General features: G+C 41.1%; 1 protein-coding gene across 2 annotated transcripts in view; it reads left to right on the top strand.

Annotated features, from left to right (window-relative positions):
* Positions 1-352: 352 nt before the first annotated feature.
* The window catches only part of TMEM87B (transmembrane protein 87B), a 47442-nt gene continuing 33135 nt past the window's right edge, over positions 353-14659 (top strand). The window contains exons 1-6 of one of the 2 annotated variants that reach the window (XM_087863671.1): positions 353-811; positions 4397-4457; positions 9023-9114; positions 11506-11643; positions 12581-12634; positions 13860-13950. In XM_087863671.1, the coding sequence (XP_087719797.1) occupies positions 653-811; positions 4397-4457; positions 9023-9114; positions 11506-11643; positions 12581-12634; positions 13860-13950 (595 nt within the window). In that variant the 5' untranslated portion in view covers positions 353-652. The remainder of the gene's footprint in view (positions 812-4396; positions 4458-9022; positions 9115-11505; positions 11644-12580; positions 12635-13859; positions 13951-14659) is intronic. The other variant, XM_087863670.1, reaches the window with a different exon arrangement.

Here is a 14659-nt window from a genome sequence, read left to right as displayed (position 1 = left end):
TTTCCATGAATTTAGAGAACAGTTTGTTTCCCTTGAGCTGAGAGGACTGGGGTAGGGGCACGTGCAGAGGATGCAAGGAATTGAGACACAAGGAGCAGAACTTTGACACGAAACCATCCCATACTCTCCACTAAGCGTCGGACCACAACCACAGTGAAACCTGGGACTTGAGTTTTCGGCCTCAGGCCGGCCCCGCCTCCCAGCCCGTCCCCGCCCCAGTATGGTCCCGCCCACACCCCCGCCTACCCCAGCGGCCCCGCCTCCACACTCGGGCCCGGCCCTGAGTCCCACCTCCCCGCCCGGCCACGCCCCAAACCTGGCCACGCCCCAAATCTGGCCCCGTCCGCATCTCTTCTCCGGGCTCCGCTTCCCCACTCCGGTCCGGCCTCGAGGCCCGCCTCCACGCTCTGACCAGCCCACCCCCTCCTAGCCACGCTCTAGCTTCTTTAGCTCCACGCCTGGCCCCGGGCCTCAGCCTCGCTTCCCCGGGCCCAAACCGCGCGGCCTCGCCGAAGCCCAAACCCCTCGTCTACCTCCCAGTCGGAACCACACCACCCGACCCGAACCCGCCTTCCGGGGGCGGAGCTGCACCAGGTGCGGACCCGGGGCGTGGCGGGCGCCTTGGAGCGCCAGGTGCGGCTTCCGTGTCAAGATGGCCGCCGCCTGCCGCATCGGGGTCCGGCTCCAGCCCGGCCCCCGCCTTCCTGCCGGGGCCTCGCTACTTCGCGTCGCCCTCTGCCTCCTGTGCTGGGCCCCGGCGGCTGTGGGCGCCGTCCCGGAGCTCGGGCTCTGGGCAGCGACAGTCAACGACGTAAGTGGAGTGTGGAGACCGAGGCGTGGCGCGTCTCGGGCCCTCAGGGTCCTCGCGGAGCTCGCCCCGACCCCCGGGCCCGGAGTCGGGCCCGGCCCGGGACTTGTTCATCTGGGCTTTGCTGGGCCTGCTCCGGCTCCGTGATATGCTCCCTGAGCCTTTCGTCTGTTATGGACGAGGAGAGCCCCATCCTCCGGCCCGACCTGGGCTGTGGGGAAGATCACAGTCAGAAGCTTGTGCATGGGGACGGCTCTCCCTTCTGAGCGCTGGTACTGTTCCTAAGGATCGCCTTTCCCGAGGTCCTGGCCCCTCGCTGTGCTCTGACGCGCTCTGACTCGTTCAAGTTCTTGTTTATTCAGACCCGAGCCCCGGATCCCTTGGCACTCGCTCGGGCCGGCATCTTTGCCATTTGACCCCACCTTGGGTCCGGGTGCAGCCGCAGGGCCACACCCATGAGGCCACTTTGGAAAGGACTTAACTAGACTTCATTCAACATAAACTTAAAAGCGCGTGTGCCGCTTTCGGTTTTTTCTTTAAATGAGGAGAAAACGTGTGACAGCCACCCCACTTCTCTTTCGCTCTTCTGGGGTTCCTGAAATTTCTCTAGGGCTCCTGTCACAGTTCCGGGAATGTGTGTGCGGAGATGAGGTGGGATGGGAGATTAAGGAGTGTTTGAAAGGCTAGTCTGGAGGCATGAGTGTGTGCAAACTTCCTTTCCAGCGCAGGCCATTTGAGAACTTGGCATCCAGTAGTCACATGAGATGATGTAGGAGCGATGCAGGAGTGGAATTTTGGAAAGTCTTGCTAAAGAGGGACAGGAAATCGGGAAGAGGCCTTATCCCTTGCTTTTCTAGTCAGATGCTTCATCCATCTCTGCTCTAAGATGAATAATTTCCACATGCATTAAAATGATGTTTGAGCCCTAAAGGGAAAACTTATATTTTGATTTACTCGATCAGAAAAATTTAGTACTAGAGGCTGCAAATACTTCCTACAGCGTAGAAACTACACAGGAAGGAAACTAGGTCTCTTTCTGAATTTTTAAGACCCGATGCCACCGTTTCTTCCCAGATTCTTCTGGGTTGGTGTCCCATTATATATGTCAGCGATATAGCATGCACATCTCTATTATTGAATTTCTCTGAACAGTAAAAAGCAAAACTCAGAGAACCACACTTGTGGTTTCATGTTGCTTCTTTAGTGAATGGCAATATCATAAACTAAGTCAGAGTAAACAGTACTGGAAGTGAATGAGCTGTGCACAGATTGTTAAACTACTTGACCATATCTGTAAAGGTCTTTGCCAGCTATACTTTGGATGGTGAAATTCCAAAGGCCCTGGAGAAAGAATAACTTTGCTTCCTGCATAAAGAAGGTAAATTTTTCCTTGGGTCCTACCTACCTCAGATCAGTAGCAGTCCATAAAGCCCTTCTTTGCAGAGAATATGCTGATTTTCACCCCATTTCAAGTTGTTAGAATTTGCCCTTAAGAATAAGACAAGAGATGGAAGCTTTCATTTATTTGTACTGCAAATGTATCAAGAAATGCTTCTTTTGATTGTAAAGGTCAACAAATAGTTTGAGCACCTGCTGTGCACAATGTGCTAGACTGGCCATTGCTGTTGCAAAGATGAATTTAGACAATAGTCCCTTCTCTCAAGAAGCTCACATAGTAGTAGAGACAACAGATTCATGAGTAGTTATATACTCGGCAGCATCCTTGGAATATTAGTGGAGCACTAGGGGGTCACCTCACTCTGCTCTCTAGAGTTGGTGTCTGGTTGGGTCTTTAAGGCTGAGTTGATGTTACCTGGATGAAGAAGAAGGAGGGAGTTTAAAAGGAGCAATGCAGGAAATTCTTAGTGTTTCTGCTGAATGAGGTTCTGGTAGGAGTGTTAAAGGGGACTCAGGCTACCCTAAGGCTCCCACAGCTTGGCCCTGAACCTGTGGCCAGGAGTCTGAACTCCAGGACCCTTAGGGTCTGAGGCCAGTGATGTCATTGATGAAGTGAGCTAGAGTCAGGGTGCTGGGAGAGCTGTGTCCTATAGATTACGTGCTCCTTCTGAAGAGGGCAGCTGCCATTCGGCTCCAGTTGGTGGCTCTTACATGGCAATGTAAACACAGGATTGCCAAGTCTCTTTTTTAAAGTGAAGACCAGAATCCATGTTTTTATCATGTCAACTAATTCAAAACATTTTTAAAAGTTCCCGTGTTAGCCAAACAAACCCCATTTATAGGTTCACGTAGGCCACCAGTAACAAATTTTGGGTGTGAATGAAGGAGAGCCATTGAAGGATTTTAGACATAAGTACCAATCACTGTGGCTGCTGTCTAAGAATGAATTATAGGCTCAGATCTGGTGGCAGAATTTCCAGTTAGGTTATTGCAGAGCGGGAGGGAGAAAATGTTGAGAGCCTGAAGTGGAAATGTGGTGGCAGGGATGGAGAGGAAGAACTACATTTGGGAAGTGTTTGTAAGATTAAGTAGGCATGCCTTGGAGATTAGTGATAGAGCTGAGGGCTGGAAGGAGCCAAGTCTGGGGTGACTGAAGATGGCATCACCTGCAACCAGCATGGGTAGTGTAGAAAGAGTTGGGGAGGAGCAGAGAGGAATGTATCTGCTTTAGGACAGGTTACTGTGAAATGTCTGTCCTCTAGGATGGATATGACCTTAAGGCAGTTGGGTACGTGGATCCGGGGGTCAGAAGAGGGGTCTGGGCTGGGGGATTTGTTGTTATTGTTGAAACTGTGTTGGGGTGGAAGGTTACCAAGAAAGAGCTGCCTGTCATCTGTGTTTTTCATTTCTAACCACTTGTTCATTGAACACAGTCCCATCTCACGTCGTTTTTATTCTTGGTGAGGGAAGACATTAAATAACTAAGTAATGGATTATTTCATTTTAATTGTGGAAAGGGACATGAAGGATGGGTCCTAGAGACTGTGTAAGGGAGGGCTTGGCCTGGTGTGGCACCTGGTGTAAGACTTCCTGAGGAAGGGGCTCTTGAACTGGGCTGAGAAGTGTAAGAAGTCATTAACAAGGTGAATAAAGAGTGACAGGGAAGGGTTTTTAAGTAAGTTTTCAGGTTGACTACTAAGGTCCTGAGAGCCAGAAGGAATACCCTGCTTTCAAAGCTCTGAGAGAAAGGTGCTGAGAGGTGGGCAGGCCTTGATCATGCAGGGGCCTGTGAGTGGCAGTAAGAATTGGTCTGTTATAAATACATAGTGGAAAACCATAAAGTACATTCGAAGAGATATCGAGAAAGCAACTGCAAATACATAGATAGGTCCCCTGCCTGAGCAGCAATAATGGTACATGGCAGCAGCCCTTACCTCCTGTGTGTTGCTGGTCCCAGGCTGAGACACTGGAAGCAAGGGCATTCCGGATCCTCTTAGAGAGTAGACACGTGGGACAAGATTTTAAGCAAGTGGGTGATGGGACCAGATTTGCATTTTTAAATAATAATCACTCTGGTCACAGGAGTGCAAGGGTTAGAACTGTGTATTTTCAAAGGTAAAACTGTACTCCTAAATAGAGAAAAAAAATTTTTAACTAGATCTTTCTGTATTTTCTTGTGTTTCATTTTAGAAATCAGGACCTTTGATATTTAGAAAGACTATGTTTAACTCTACTGAAATCAGATTTTCTGGTAAGTACAATAAATTAATATACTAACAACAGTATATTATAAATGAATAATATCATGTAATGTAATATAAACTGATATATTAATAAAACTAATATAACATATTTTAAACTATGCAAACGTTTTGTTTTTAAGTGGTTCTAACATTTTCAGGGTTTCTTTTGTTTGGGTCAGGCCTTGGTTATTTTCAAGAATGGATTTTTCTGATCCTATCTCAAAAAATGTAATATGAATCATTCTTCAAAAATTATAATTAAAGTATAATAAAGTAGGCTTCAACAAAAAAAGTATTTCACTTCTGTGAAATTTTACTCTGAATCCCAGCTTTCAAAACTAGATAAATTCCTTTTATGAATATATGAGATGTCATGATTATGGTAAAGCCTTTATGCCCCTGAAACTTTTATAAATATACACATGATCGTAGACTACAGTAAAAATTACTAGACACAAACATTTTATTTTATTTTATTATTTTTAAAGATTTCATTTATTTATTTGACAGAGAGAGAGTATAAGCAGGGGGAGCGGGAGGGAGAGGGAGAAGCAGGCTCCTGCCGAGCAGAGAGCCCAACGTGAGGATTGATCCCAGGACCCTGGAATCATGACCCAAGCCAAAGGCCGAGCCACCCAGGCACCCCTAGACACTAACATTTTAATTAGGACTTTAAATACTGGTGTGTAAGAACTACCAAGTCATAGATCTTGAGGTTTTTAATATTTTTAATGGGTATGCAGCAAATCATATGTACTGTAATCTAATTCCTCTCAGTGTTTCCAGTAACTTGACTAGGTAAGTTGGTTGCCAGGGTTAAAGTTTTGGGATAAAGGAATAGTTTTTTTGTTGGGTAGATTAAATTGGCTTCCTGGGAGTCCAAAGCCATGCCCCTTTTCTCTATCACATCATGTTCAAATCTTATTGGGTGATTCTGTCATATGTGGGTCTTTGGTGAGGGAAGATGGCCAACTATGAGCTAGAAAGCAGAGATGGTTCAAAGCAGCTCATTGATATCATAGATCGTCAGTGGTGATAAGAACTTGATAAGAAGAAATTGAAGTCCGAAGTAGGTGAGGAAAAAAATTGGCATCTGTTTGCTTTAATGAATTCAAATCTCAGTGTCTAGACAGGTAGGATTTAGGAGGTGCAGACAAAAAAAGTTAAATGGAGGAAAAAAGTGATATGTACCAGTGAAACACATAATTTGTTTTAAAAAATCAATATGTAGTGTTTGCGATCAGCTAAGAGTAGACCACACTCAAGACAGTGGTACTAACATATCTAAAGAAAGAATGAGGCCTCAGAAGGGAGTTAGAAGCAAAGGCATAAAAAAATACAGTGGTTAGTCAGGTTAAAGCAGAGGTCTAGCAGCACCGATGGGAGAGAAGTGTTTTTGAACTACGACTGTGGTTATGACCTGTCACTAGCAGGTGTAGATGCAGCATCCCGCGCTGCCTCGTTCTGGTGCCACGCTCATCGGGTAACCTTCATCACCGTTGGGTATCCAGGAAGGCATGTGAAGGGAGAGAGTTAATCATTACACAACCACTTTACTGTTACTGGTGGTGCGGTGAAGGAGTGAGACTGAGGCTCTGTGTTCTCACAGAACCAGATTTTAGTGCCTGCAAAGCCAAGAATTAGTCCCTTGGATATGTGTCCATGCCGTGTGGTGGATCAGGCATCTGGCTTTCATATAGGTGACCCCTCTTTTGCTACCCCGTTCATGATGCAGGCTTGTGGAATCACTGCCGAAAATCTCTCAGTGTAATTCACTGTATAAACAGAATAAAAGAAATACACTATATGATCGTCTCAATATGTACAGAAAAGCATTTGGAAAAAACACAACACCCATAAAAACTCTTAGAATTCTAAAACTAGAAATAGAAGGAGACTTCCTCAAGCTGGTAAAGGCATCTATGAAAAATCTATTAACATTATACTGTCAGTTTTCCCCAGATTGTTCTATAAATTCAGTTAATCTCTGTCAAAATCCAAGCTGACTTTAATGTAGAAATTGAATAGCTATTTCTAAAATTTATATACAAATAACAATAAAACCTAGATTAGCCAAAGCAATTTTTAAAAAAGAACAAAGTTGAAAGACTTCTATCTGATTTCAAAACTTAACGTAAAGGTACAGTAATCCTAACAGTGTGGTATTGGTGTAAAGGTAGACGTACAGAACAATGAGACAGATCAGAGAGCACAGAAATAAACCCACATGTTGTAAAGTCAGTTGATTTTCAGTAAAGGTGCCAAGGTAGTTCTTTAGAGAGAAGATAGTCTTTTCAATAAATGATGCTGGAACAACTATATAGCTACACTGAAAAAAATCTCATCTCTTACATTGATCGTGGATTTAGATACTCTCTCCACTTCTCTGTCCTTCCCTTCTGGGAGTCCATTTGCCCTTATGTTAGACCGCTTAATATTGCCTCACAGGTCACTGAGGCTTTGTTAATTTTTTTCAGTCTCTTTCTGTGCTTCATTTTGGATCTTTCTATTGCTTTGTCTTCAAGTTCAGTGATCTTTTCTTGTCCAGTATTTAATTTCATTTAATCTCTATTAATCTCATACAATGAATTTACTTGAATATTGTATTTTTTTAATCTCTAGAAGTTTGGTTCCTTTTTTCAAATATCTTCTTTCCCTCCTCAGTATTTTCATATTTTCCTTTACATCATTGAGCATGTGGAAAATATTTATAATAGCTGTTTTAATATTCTTTGCTAATCATCTTTGTCATTTCCACCTTTGTCATAATGGCTAATCTATCATGATTATGAATCAACTTTTTCTGCTTTTTATATCTAGCTTTTGTTTGGATGGTGGAAGTCATGAATGTTACTTTTTTTTTTTTTTTTAGATTTTGTTTATTTGAAAGAGTGAGAGAGCACAAGTGGGGGGGGGGGGAGAGGGAGAAGTAGACTCCCCACTGAGCAGGAAGCCTGACGAGGGGCTTAATCTCAGTAATCTGGGATCGTGACCTGAGCCCAAGGCAGATCCTTAACTGACTGAGCCACTCAGGCGCCCCATGACTGTTACATTTTTAAGTGCTAAAATATGTTGTATTGCTTTAACAATTTTGTTCTGGCAGACAGGAGTTTCTTTTGGGTCAGTTTGATCCTTTCCAGTTTTATGTTTAATTTCTTTTAGGGTGGATGTGGAGTAGCTTTACTGTAGGGCTAACTTAGCACCACTTCTAAGGTGTGACCCTGCTACATTTCTCCCCAGTGCTTGGTATATTTAATGAGGCCTTTCCACTCTGGTTAGTGGAAACTCAACTAATTCCCAGCCCTGTGTAACCTCTGAGAATCATTGGACTTCTTTCTACGCAGGGGCTGGGTGCTATGCAGACAGGCTCAATGATATCCCTGTCCAGATTTCGTTTACTTTTTCTCTAGGCAGCTCCCAACTCTTGGGTGTTCTCCCCCAGAAATTCTACCAGTCTTAGCTTCAGGTTGGGTTCCCTCTGGTTACCAGTCTTCAAGATGGCTCACAGTGATCCCTGCCTCCTGGTTTTCATGACTTTATGTAGTCCCCTACCATATTATATCAAGGTTGGTCTGACCAAGAGAATGTGACAGAACTAATGGCATATCACTTCTGAAACTAAGTCATCAAAGATACTGTGGCTTCTTCTTTGCGCTCTCTCTCTCTCTCTCTCTGATGACCTACTCTAGGGGAAGCCAACTGCCATGTTGTGATAACACTCCCAAAAGAGCTTTTTCTAATTCTAGACTTAATCCTTTTCAGTCTGTCTAATCATGTTACCCTCCTGCCTGAAACATATAGTAGTGCTTTGTAATATTCAAAATAAAGGAATACTCCTTAGCAGAGCATAGTACCCCTTATGACTTTTCTCCAGCACTTTTACCCAGCTTCAGCTCTTCCCCCTTTCCCTAATCTGTGTTCTGACCATAGCAAACTATTTTCAGAGGGTCATGGACGTTTGCATATACTGTTCCACTCTCCTCATCACCTAGCTAATTCCTGCTCTTCACGTTAAAGGCCTTCTCCTCTAGTAAGCCTATTGGTACTCCTTCTTCATGCTCTTCTAGACTATGTTAGGTGCCCTGCCCAGGGCTCCCCTTGACTCCCTGTTCTCAGACCCTAACTCTATCAAAGGTGCCTGTTTAATTGTTAACCCTCCTCTCTCCAGTACCTCTTATATCAAGGACAGGGATTGTTTCAGTTTACCATTATGTCTCTTTCTGACACACAAGGGATGCTCACTCAGTATTTTTTGAATGGATAAGTCAGTGAAGAGAACAGTTTAGAGTGACTTTAGAGTAAGCAGTGAAACATATTTGGCTAATCAGTTGTTTTTTAACTCTAGATTTAATACAGAGATTAAATGAATAGTAATATAGCAACTTTTGGTTAACTATAATAATTTAATTTAATGAATTTATCTCATTTTGCAGTGACTTTTGGGAGAAATTAGGTAATATTTTATTCACTGTTTCATTAAAGTAGCCTATTTTAAATTGCATTCTCAAAACCTTAAGCTTATATTGGAGTATATATATGATGACTATAAATGAGACTTTCTTTTTCTAAACAGTTAAGTCATTCAGTTGCTCTGGGCCTGTGAAGTTTACCATAGAGTGGTATTTGAACCATTATACCTGTCAAAATGAATATTCTAAGCTGGAGGTAAGTAAAATGCAACTTTTTAATGTATAAAAAGCTATGAAGGAAAAATTATGAGTATAAAGATTTATTAGCTCATTAGGTGAGGAGGCCAGAAATATAGATTGTAGTTTTAAAAGTACCACAGATTTATTTTGGGACTTTGGCAAGAAATGCTTTAATTATATCAAAGTATATGCGTTCTGGGAAGGAAACATCTTTTAGTTTCCTTTTGTCTTATGAAAAATGTTAATAAATATTTAAGTCAGACATGTAGAAACCATCAATAAAGGGGTTGTGGGTCACATACAAATAAAAATCAACGTAGTTTAAGGAAGAAATGTAAAAGTTTTACTTCATTCAAAAAATTAGTTATAGGGCACCTAGAACTTTAGGGAGGCCAAGTAGCTTTAGTGAGTAGAAGCAGATCTCAGAGAGGTGAGGAGAGGAAAGGAGACCCCCAGGGAAAGGAGAGGGAGCATGTGAGAGGAGGAAAAAGGTCAGGCTAGGCTTTCTCTTGCCCCTGGGGTGTCCACTGGGCTCCCGTGTCCCTCAGCAAAGTGTGTATTTTGACAGTTCTGATAGTTGCTCACAGCCATTTCCTTGTGGGCTCCTAGCTTGAATGATGCGTGGGTTTCCATATTCTTATCTGTATTATCTTTCCATATGGGATGAAAGGTGCCATTTTCCTCAAATACTGCCTTTGTGACTTTATCCCCAAATATTTTGCCCCTTCACGCTATATACTTCAGTGTGTGTTTCTTAAGAACAAAGATACTCACTTAGATTACACAGTGATAAACTTGAGGAAATTTAACATTGATACAAAACTGTTATCTAGTAGACAGACTTTTTTTTTTTTAAGATTTTATTTATTTATTTGTGAGAGACAGGGAGAGAGCAAGAACAAGCAAGGGGAGCAGCAGGCCAAGGGAGAAGCAGTCTCCCTGCCGAGCATGGAGTCCAATGTGGGACTCAATCCCAGGGCCCCAGGGTCCTGGGATCATGACCTGAGCCAAAGGCAGATGCTTAACCAACTGAGCCACCCAGGCACCCCTAACAAACAGATCTTTTAAAGTTTTGCCAATGTCCCCCAAACATCCTTTTTAGCAGTTTTTTATTGTTTTCCTGATCCAAGATCACACTGCATTTCTGCAGCTTTTTTTTTTCTGTCTTTCCTGACATTGATATATTTGGGGCGTACAGCCATTTGTTTTTATAAAATGTCCCTCAATTCCAATATTTCTTTTTTTTTTTTTAAGATTTTATTTATTTATTTGACAGAGATAGAGACAGCCAGTGAGAGAGGGAACACAAGCGAGGGGAGTGGGAGAGGAAGAAGCAGGCTCATAGAGGAGGAGCCTGATGTGGGGCTCGATCCCATAACGCCGGGATCACGCCCTGAGCCGAAGACAGACTCTTAACCGCTGTGCCACCCAGGCGCCCCCCAATATTTCTGATATTTCCTCATGATTTGGTTCAGGTTATGTTTTTGGCAAGCATACTGGAGAGTTCTGGTTTGTTCCATTTTTGGTAATGCTAACTTTGATCAGTTGGTTAAGGAAGTTTCTACCAGGCTTCTCCACTATAAAGTTACTACTTTTCTCTTCGTTGTTAACAATAATTTGTGAGGAAATACTTTGTATTTGTATGTGAATATCCTGATTTTTCATCAATGCTTGTTTTAATATCTTTTGATTCTTGCCTAATGAATCAGTTACTGCTCTGATGATTGCTAAATGGTGATTTTCTAATTCCGTCTTTTCTTCTGCTTTGTTAACATTCTGCCATCAGGATGAGCTCTCTCTTTGCCTCTTATCTTACCTGTTAATTATTCAGCTGAGCAATCATCAGCATAGATGCATTGATTTTTACTTTGTTACATGGGTTATAATCTCTTACTGGTTTTTTATTTATTTTGCTCAAATTGTCTCCTGTTTGGCCAGGAGAAGCCAGCTTGACCTTTTCTTGATGACTGGAAGCCACCATTAGAAGCCTAGTTTTATTAATCTGTCTTTGGTTTAGCTTTTCTTGTAGTTAAATGCCGCTTTTCTTTCTCGGTAAAATTTTTCGTACATGGCATAAAATGAAAGTAGCCTCAGGACAAAGTATTTTTTATTTCTCTATGAACCATTTCCTGTGGTAATATACCTTAGTCACTTTTCTTCCTCTAAGGTTATACTTGTATTATGTGTTATTGTATCTGAGCGCCTTGGAGTGGCTAACATGTTATGATGACCTTGTCATACTTAAAATGATATCCAAAACATTTTTCTTTTTGGTATTTTGTTCTGCATGTTTTCAAGTGCTCCAAACTGAATGAATCTTTGATACCATTTATATGCGAAGTTTTGTTTATCTTCTTGAATAAGAAGTGTGGAGATAAATTATAACATCGAATTTTACCTTGGGCAGGAGGAGCTGTCACAGACACAGGATCTGAGTGTTGATGAAGACGTTTGTGGCCATTATTTAAAGAACGGTGAATGTTGGACAACAAAATATGAAAACTTAGATTGCAACAGTGACTTACAGGTTTTTCCCTCGCTGACTGTGAGTATCTGTCTTGCCATGTCAAAATAGAATGTACTTTACTCTCAGTGAATACAAGTATTAACTTAAATTCTATTTTATCAGTATTTTGATAAAGAAAGGTGCTTAATTTGTTAATGTCTGGTGCAGTTCTTTTGTATGTGTAATAGTATGTAACAAGCAAGATCCTGGCACCGCTACTCCATTTCATTGTACCCTTTACAGAAACACCCTTAAAAAAGAACCCTTTCATCAACCTTGTCCTGGTCTGCTGTCAGTTCCTCTGTCATTCTCTCTTCTATCTACTCCAGTGAGACCTTTGCCCCCATCATTCCATCAGAACAGCTAGTCAAGGTTTCTGGTACTAAAGGTCTGTCAGTTTACTTGACTTATCAGCATCTAACCTACTTGAACACTCTCTCCTCTCTTATGCACTTACTTCCTCCCAGCCTGGAAGATTTGATTCTGAAATGTTAACAGCAGTCATCCATGGGTTGTGACTATGGGTCATTGTAACTTACATTTTTATTCTGTAAATTCTGAAATGAAAATATGTCTTCAGTGAAAATAATAAAGATGTTTTTAAAATTTGTGTTGAAGTGTAATAAACATAAAGCGTAAGTATCAGAGGCGTATGGCTTGATGAATTTTCAGAACCCGAACACATCAATATAGATCCAGATCAAGGACAAAATATTTTAGCACCTAAAACTCCCCACCCCCCACCCCCACCTCCCACCTTTTGGTTCCTAATACTTTCCCCACCAAGGTAACCACTATCCTGATTTAAAAAGTAATTTTTCAAAAGTAGGATTTTGTTACTCATGTTTGGGTTACTAGGGATGTGTTCTCTGATTCTTTACTTTTTTCAAAACATTCTTTTCTTAATTGTTTAAGCAGTTTTCCCCCATAGAAACGCACCAATATAAAATGGAATTATTTTATTCTTTTTCTCCAGAATAAGGAACTAATTATAAATACCAGAAATGTTTCAAACCAGGAAAGATCAACAGTAAGTCATTTTATTTGTCTTTAAATCAAATGTATACAAGTTCTGGTAAGCCTGAGAAGAGTCTGCGATGGACAGATACTTGGAGAGCAATATACAGTAGGGTGATTAGAAGCAGGGAAGAAAAAAGAAGCATTATTTCAAATAGTATATTTTTTATGTGTGTCTATATGAATTTTGTATATACTTATTTCTGACTTTGTTTAAAAATTCCTTTGAAGTTGTAATTTAAGGTTAACTTCTTTGCAGCCTTTCTTTCAAATGCCTAGCGTAACAGTGGGCTGGTCTGGATCATCATTAAGGATGTATAGAAATAAAAACCATGAACATAGCACCAGGGGAGAGAGAATTTGGTATTTGGAGGAATTCCTACAAGTCAGAAGACCAAGACGTGGAAAGGGTTGGAAGCAGTTGAGTGTAGGGACTGAAGGTGGGTTTAGGAGGGCTTAACATTTCCTTTTATGCCATTGACTCTTCATGTTCCTTAAGTTTTTCGGTGATCTTAAAGAGGAGTTTCATAGTGGAAAGGCAATCCACTCTGGAGTGGCTGGGACAAACGAGCACAGACTCTGTTGCAGGTAGCAGGAGTAGGAAATGAAAGGGAAGGATAGGAAATATTCTGGAAGGATGAATGTGAAAAGTTGGATCCGGTTATGTGGGGCATTGAGCATTTCTAGGCATTACAGTGGGTAATTTCGTTCCCAGCAGGACTGCTAGTAGCATAAATCTTAAGGAATTTCAGTAATTAAACCTATGTACTGAATCTGTACAGTCTTTCTAACAGTGTTACCTGACTTCTTACTCCCCCAGTTCAATTTAAGACACCCAAATTTAACAAGTGAATGCTTGATATTAGGGTAAAATACGGAAAGAGTAATATTAGAAAAAATCTTTGAATGGTATTATTAAGTAAAACATAGAATGATAGCATTTGGGGGAGATCCTTTAAAAATATTAAAAGAGGAAAAACTGAACAGTAGAAAAAGCTTTTTTCTTCCTTCATTGCTTTGGGTCTGAGAGGACCATGGGGGGAAAATGGGCGAAATCCTTCCATAATCCACTATCCTTCCACTGCCTACCATTTCTTTTCATTGTTTTAAAACGGTAAAAAGTAACCCAATTCAATTACTAAAAGTTGTTTTACAATGTGGTGAACAATTTTTTAACTATAGCTTATACAGCAGTTTTTAAAAATAACATAAAGGGTATTTTTTTTTTCCTGTTTCAGGATGTTGTAGCCAGAACACAGAGAGATGGGTTTCATATCTTTATTGTTTCTATTAAAACGGAAAAAACAGATGCAAGATGGAATTTGAATGGTATAGTTAAACTGCACGCATGTTTGCTGTCTGCATTTACTGTGTTCTGTTTTTTTGTCGTTGACCCAAATCTATATTTTCTGAATGTAGATTAGTTAATTTCAAAAATTAACTTCTGTTAATCACAAAAATAAATAATCTGTTTATCTGGGGGACTTAAAACTGTATGCTTATCTTATCTGTAATATTTATTTTTTAATGGATTGGAAATTTAAAATTAAGGTAAATTTTTAAAATTTCAAACTATAGTGGGATATAAAATTCTTCATCCTTTCAGATTTAAAAAAGAATTTTCTAATATAGAAATGAGTAGGCAACATTTTAATTGTATTTGAAGTAGATTATATTCTGTCTCATGAAAATGGCCATTATCAAGGGTTTAAATTTATTTTAAAGCATCTGTCTGTAGCTTAGGAGTAGAAGTAGCCTATCTGCCAACTGTGGTTTCTGTGGGTCTGTGAGCTCCCTGCGCACCCCCTAGGCCCCCAAGGTAGGCCCTGTGTGTCTCATTAAGCTATATGGTTCCTAGTGCCCAATGCAAGAGTGGGCTTACAAAAGGCAATTTTTAAGAGAATGAATGCTTTCAGAGATCTTAGACTTGCTTTGGCTGTCATTTTCCAGAGTGAGTGTCTGCTGGACCAGTAGTAGCCAAGAGCATGTGAGGGTGCTGCGGATTTGCAAATTGCTCTAATTCATCCACTAGGGACAC

This window comes from Ursus americanus, chromosome 7 (genome assembly GCF_024610735.1).
Source record: "Ursus americanus isolate L20-20 chromosome 7, mUrsAme1.1.p, whole genome shotgun sequence".
Lineage (NCBI taxonomy): Eukaryota > Metazoa > Chordata > Mammalia > Carnivora > Ursidae > Ursus > Ursus americanus.
This window is presented reverse-complemented; position numbering and strand designations above follow the sequence as displayed.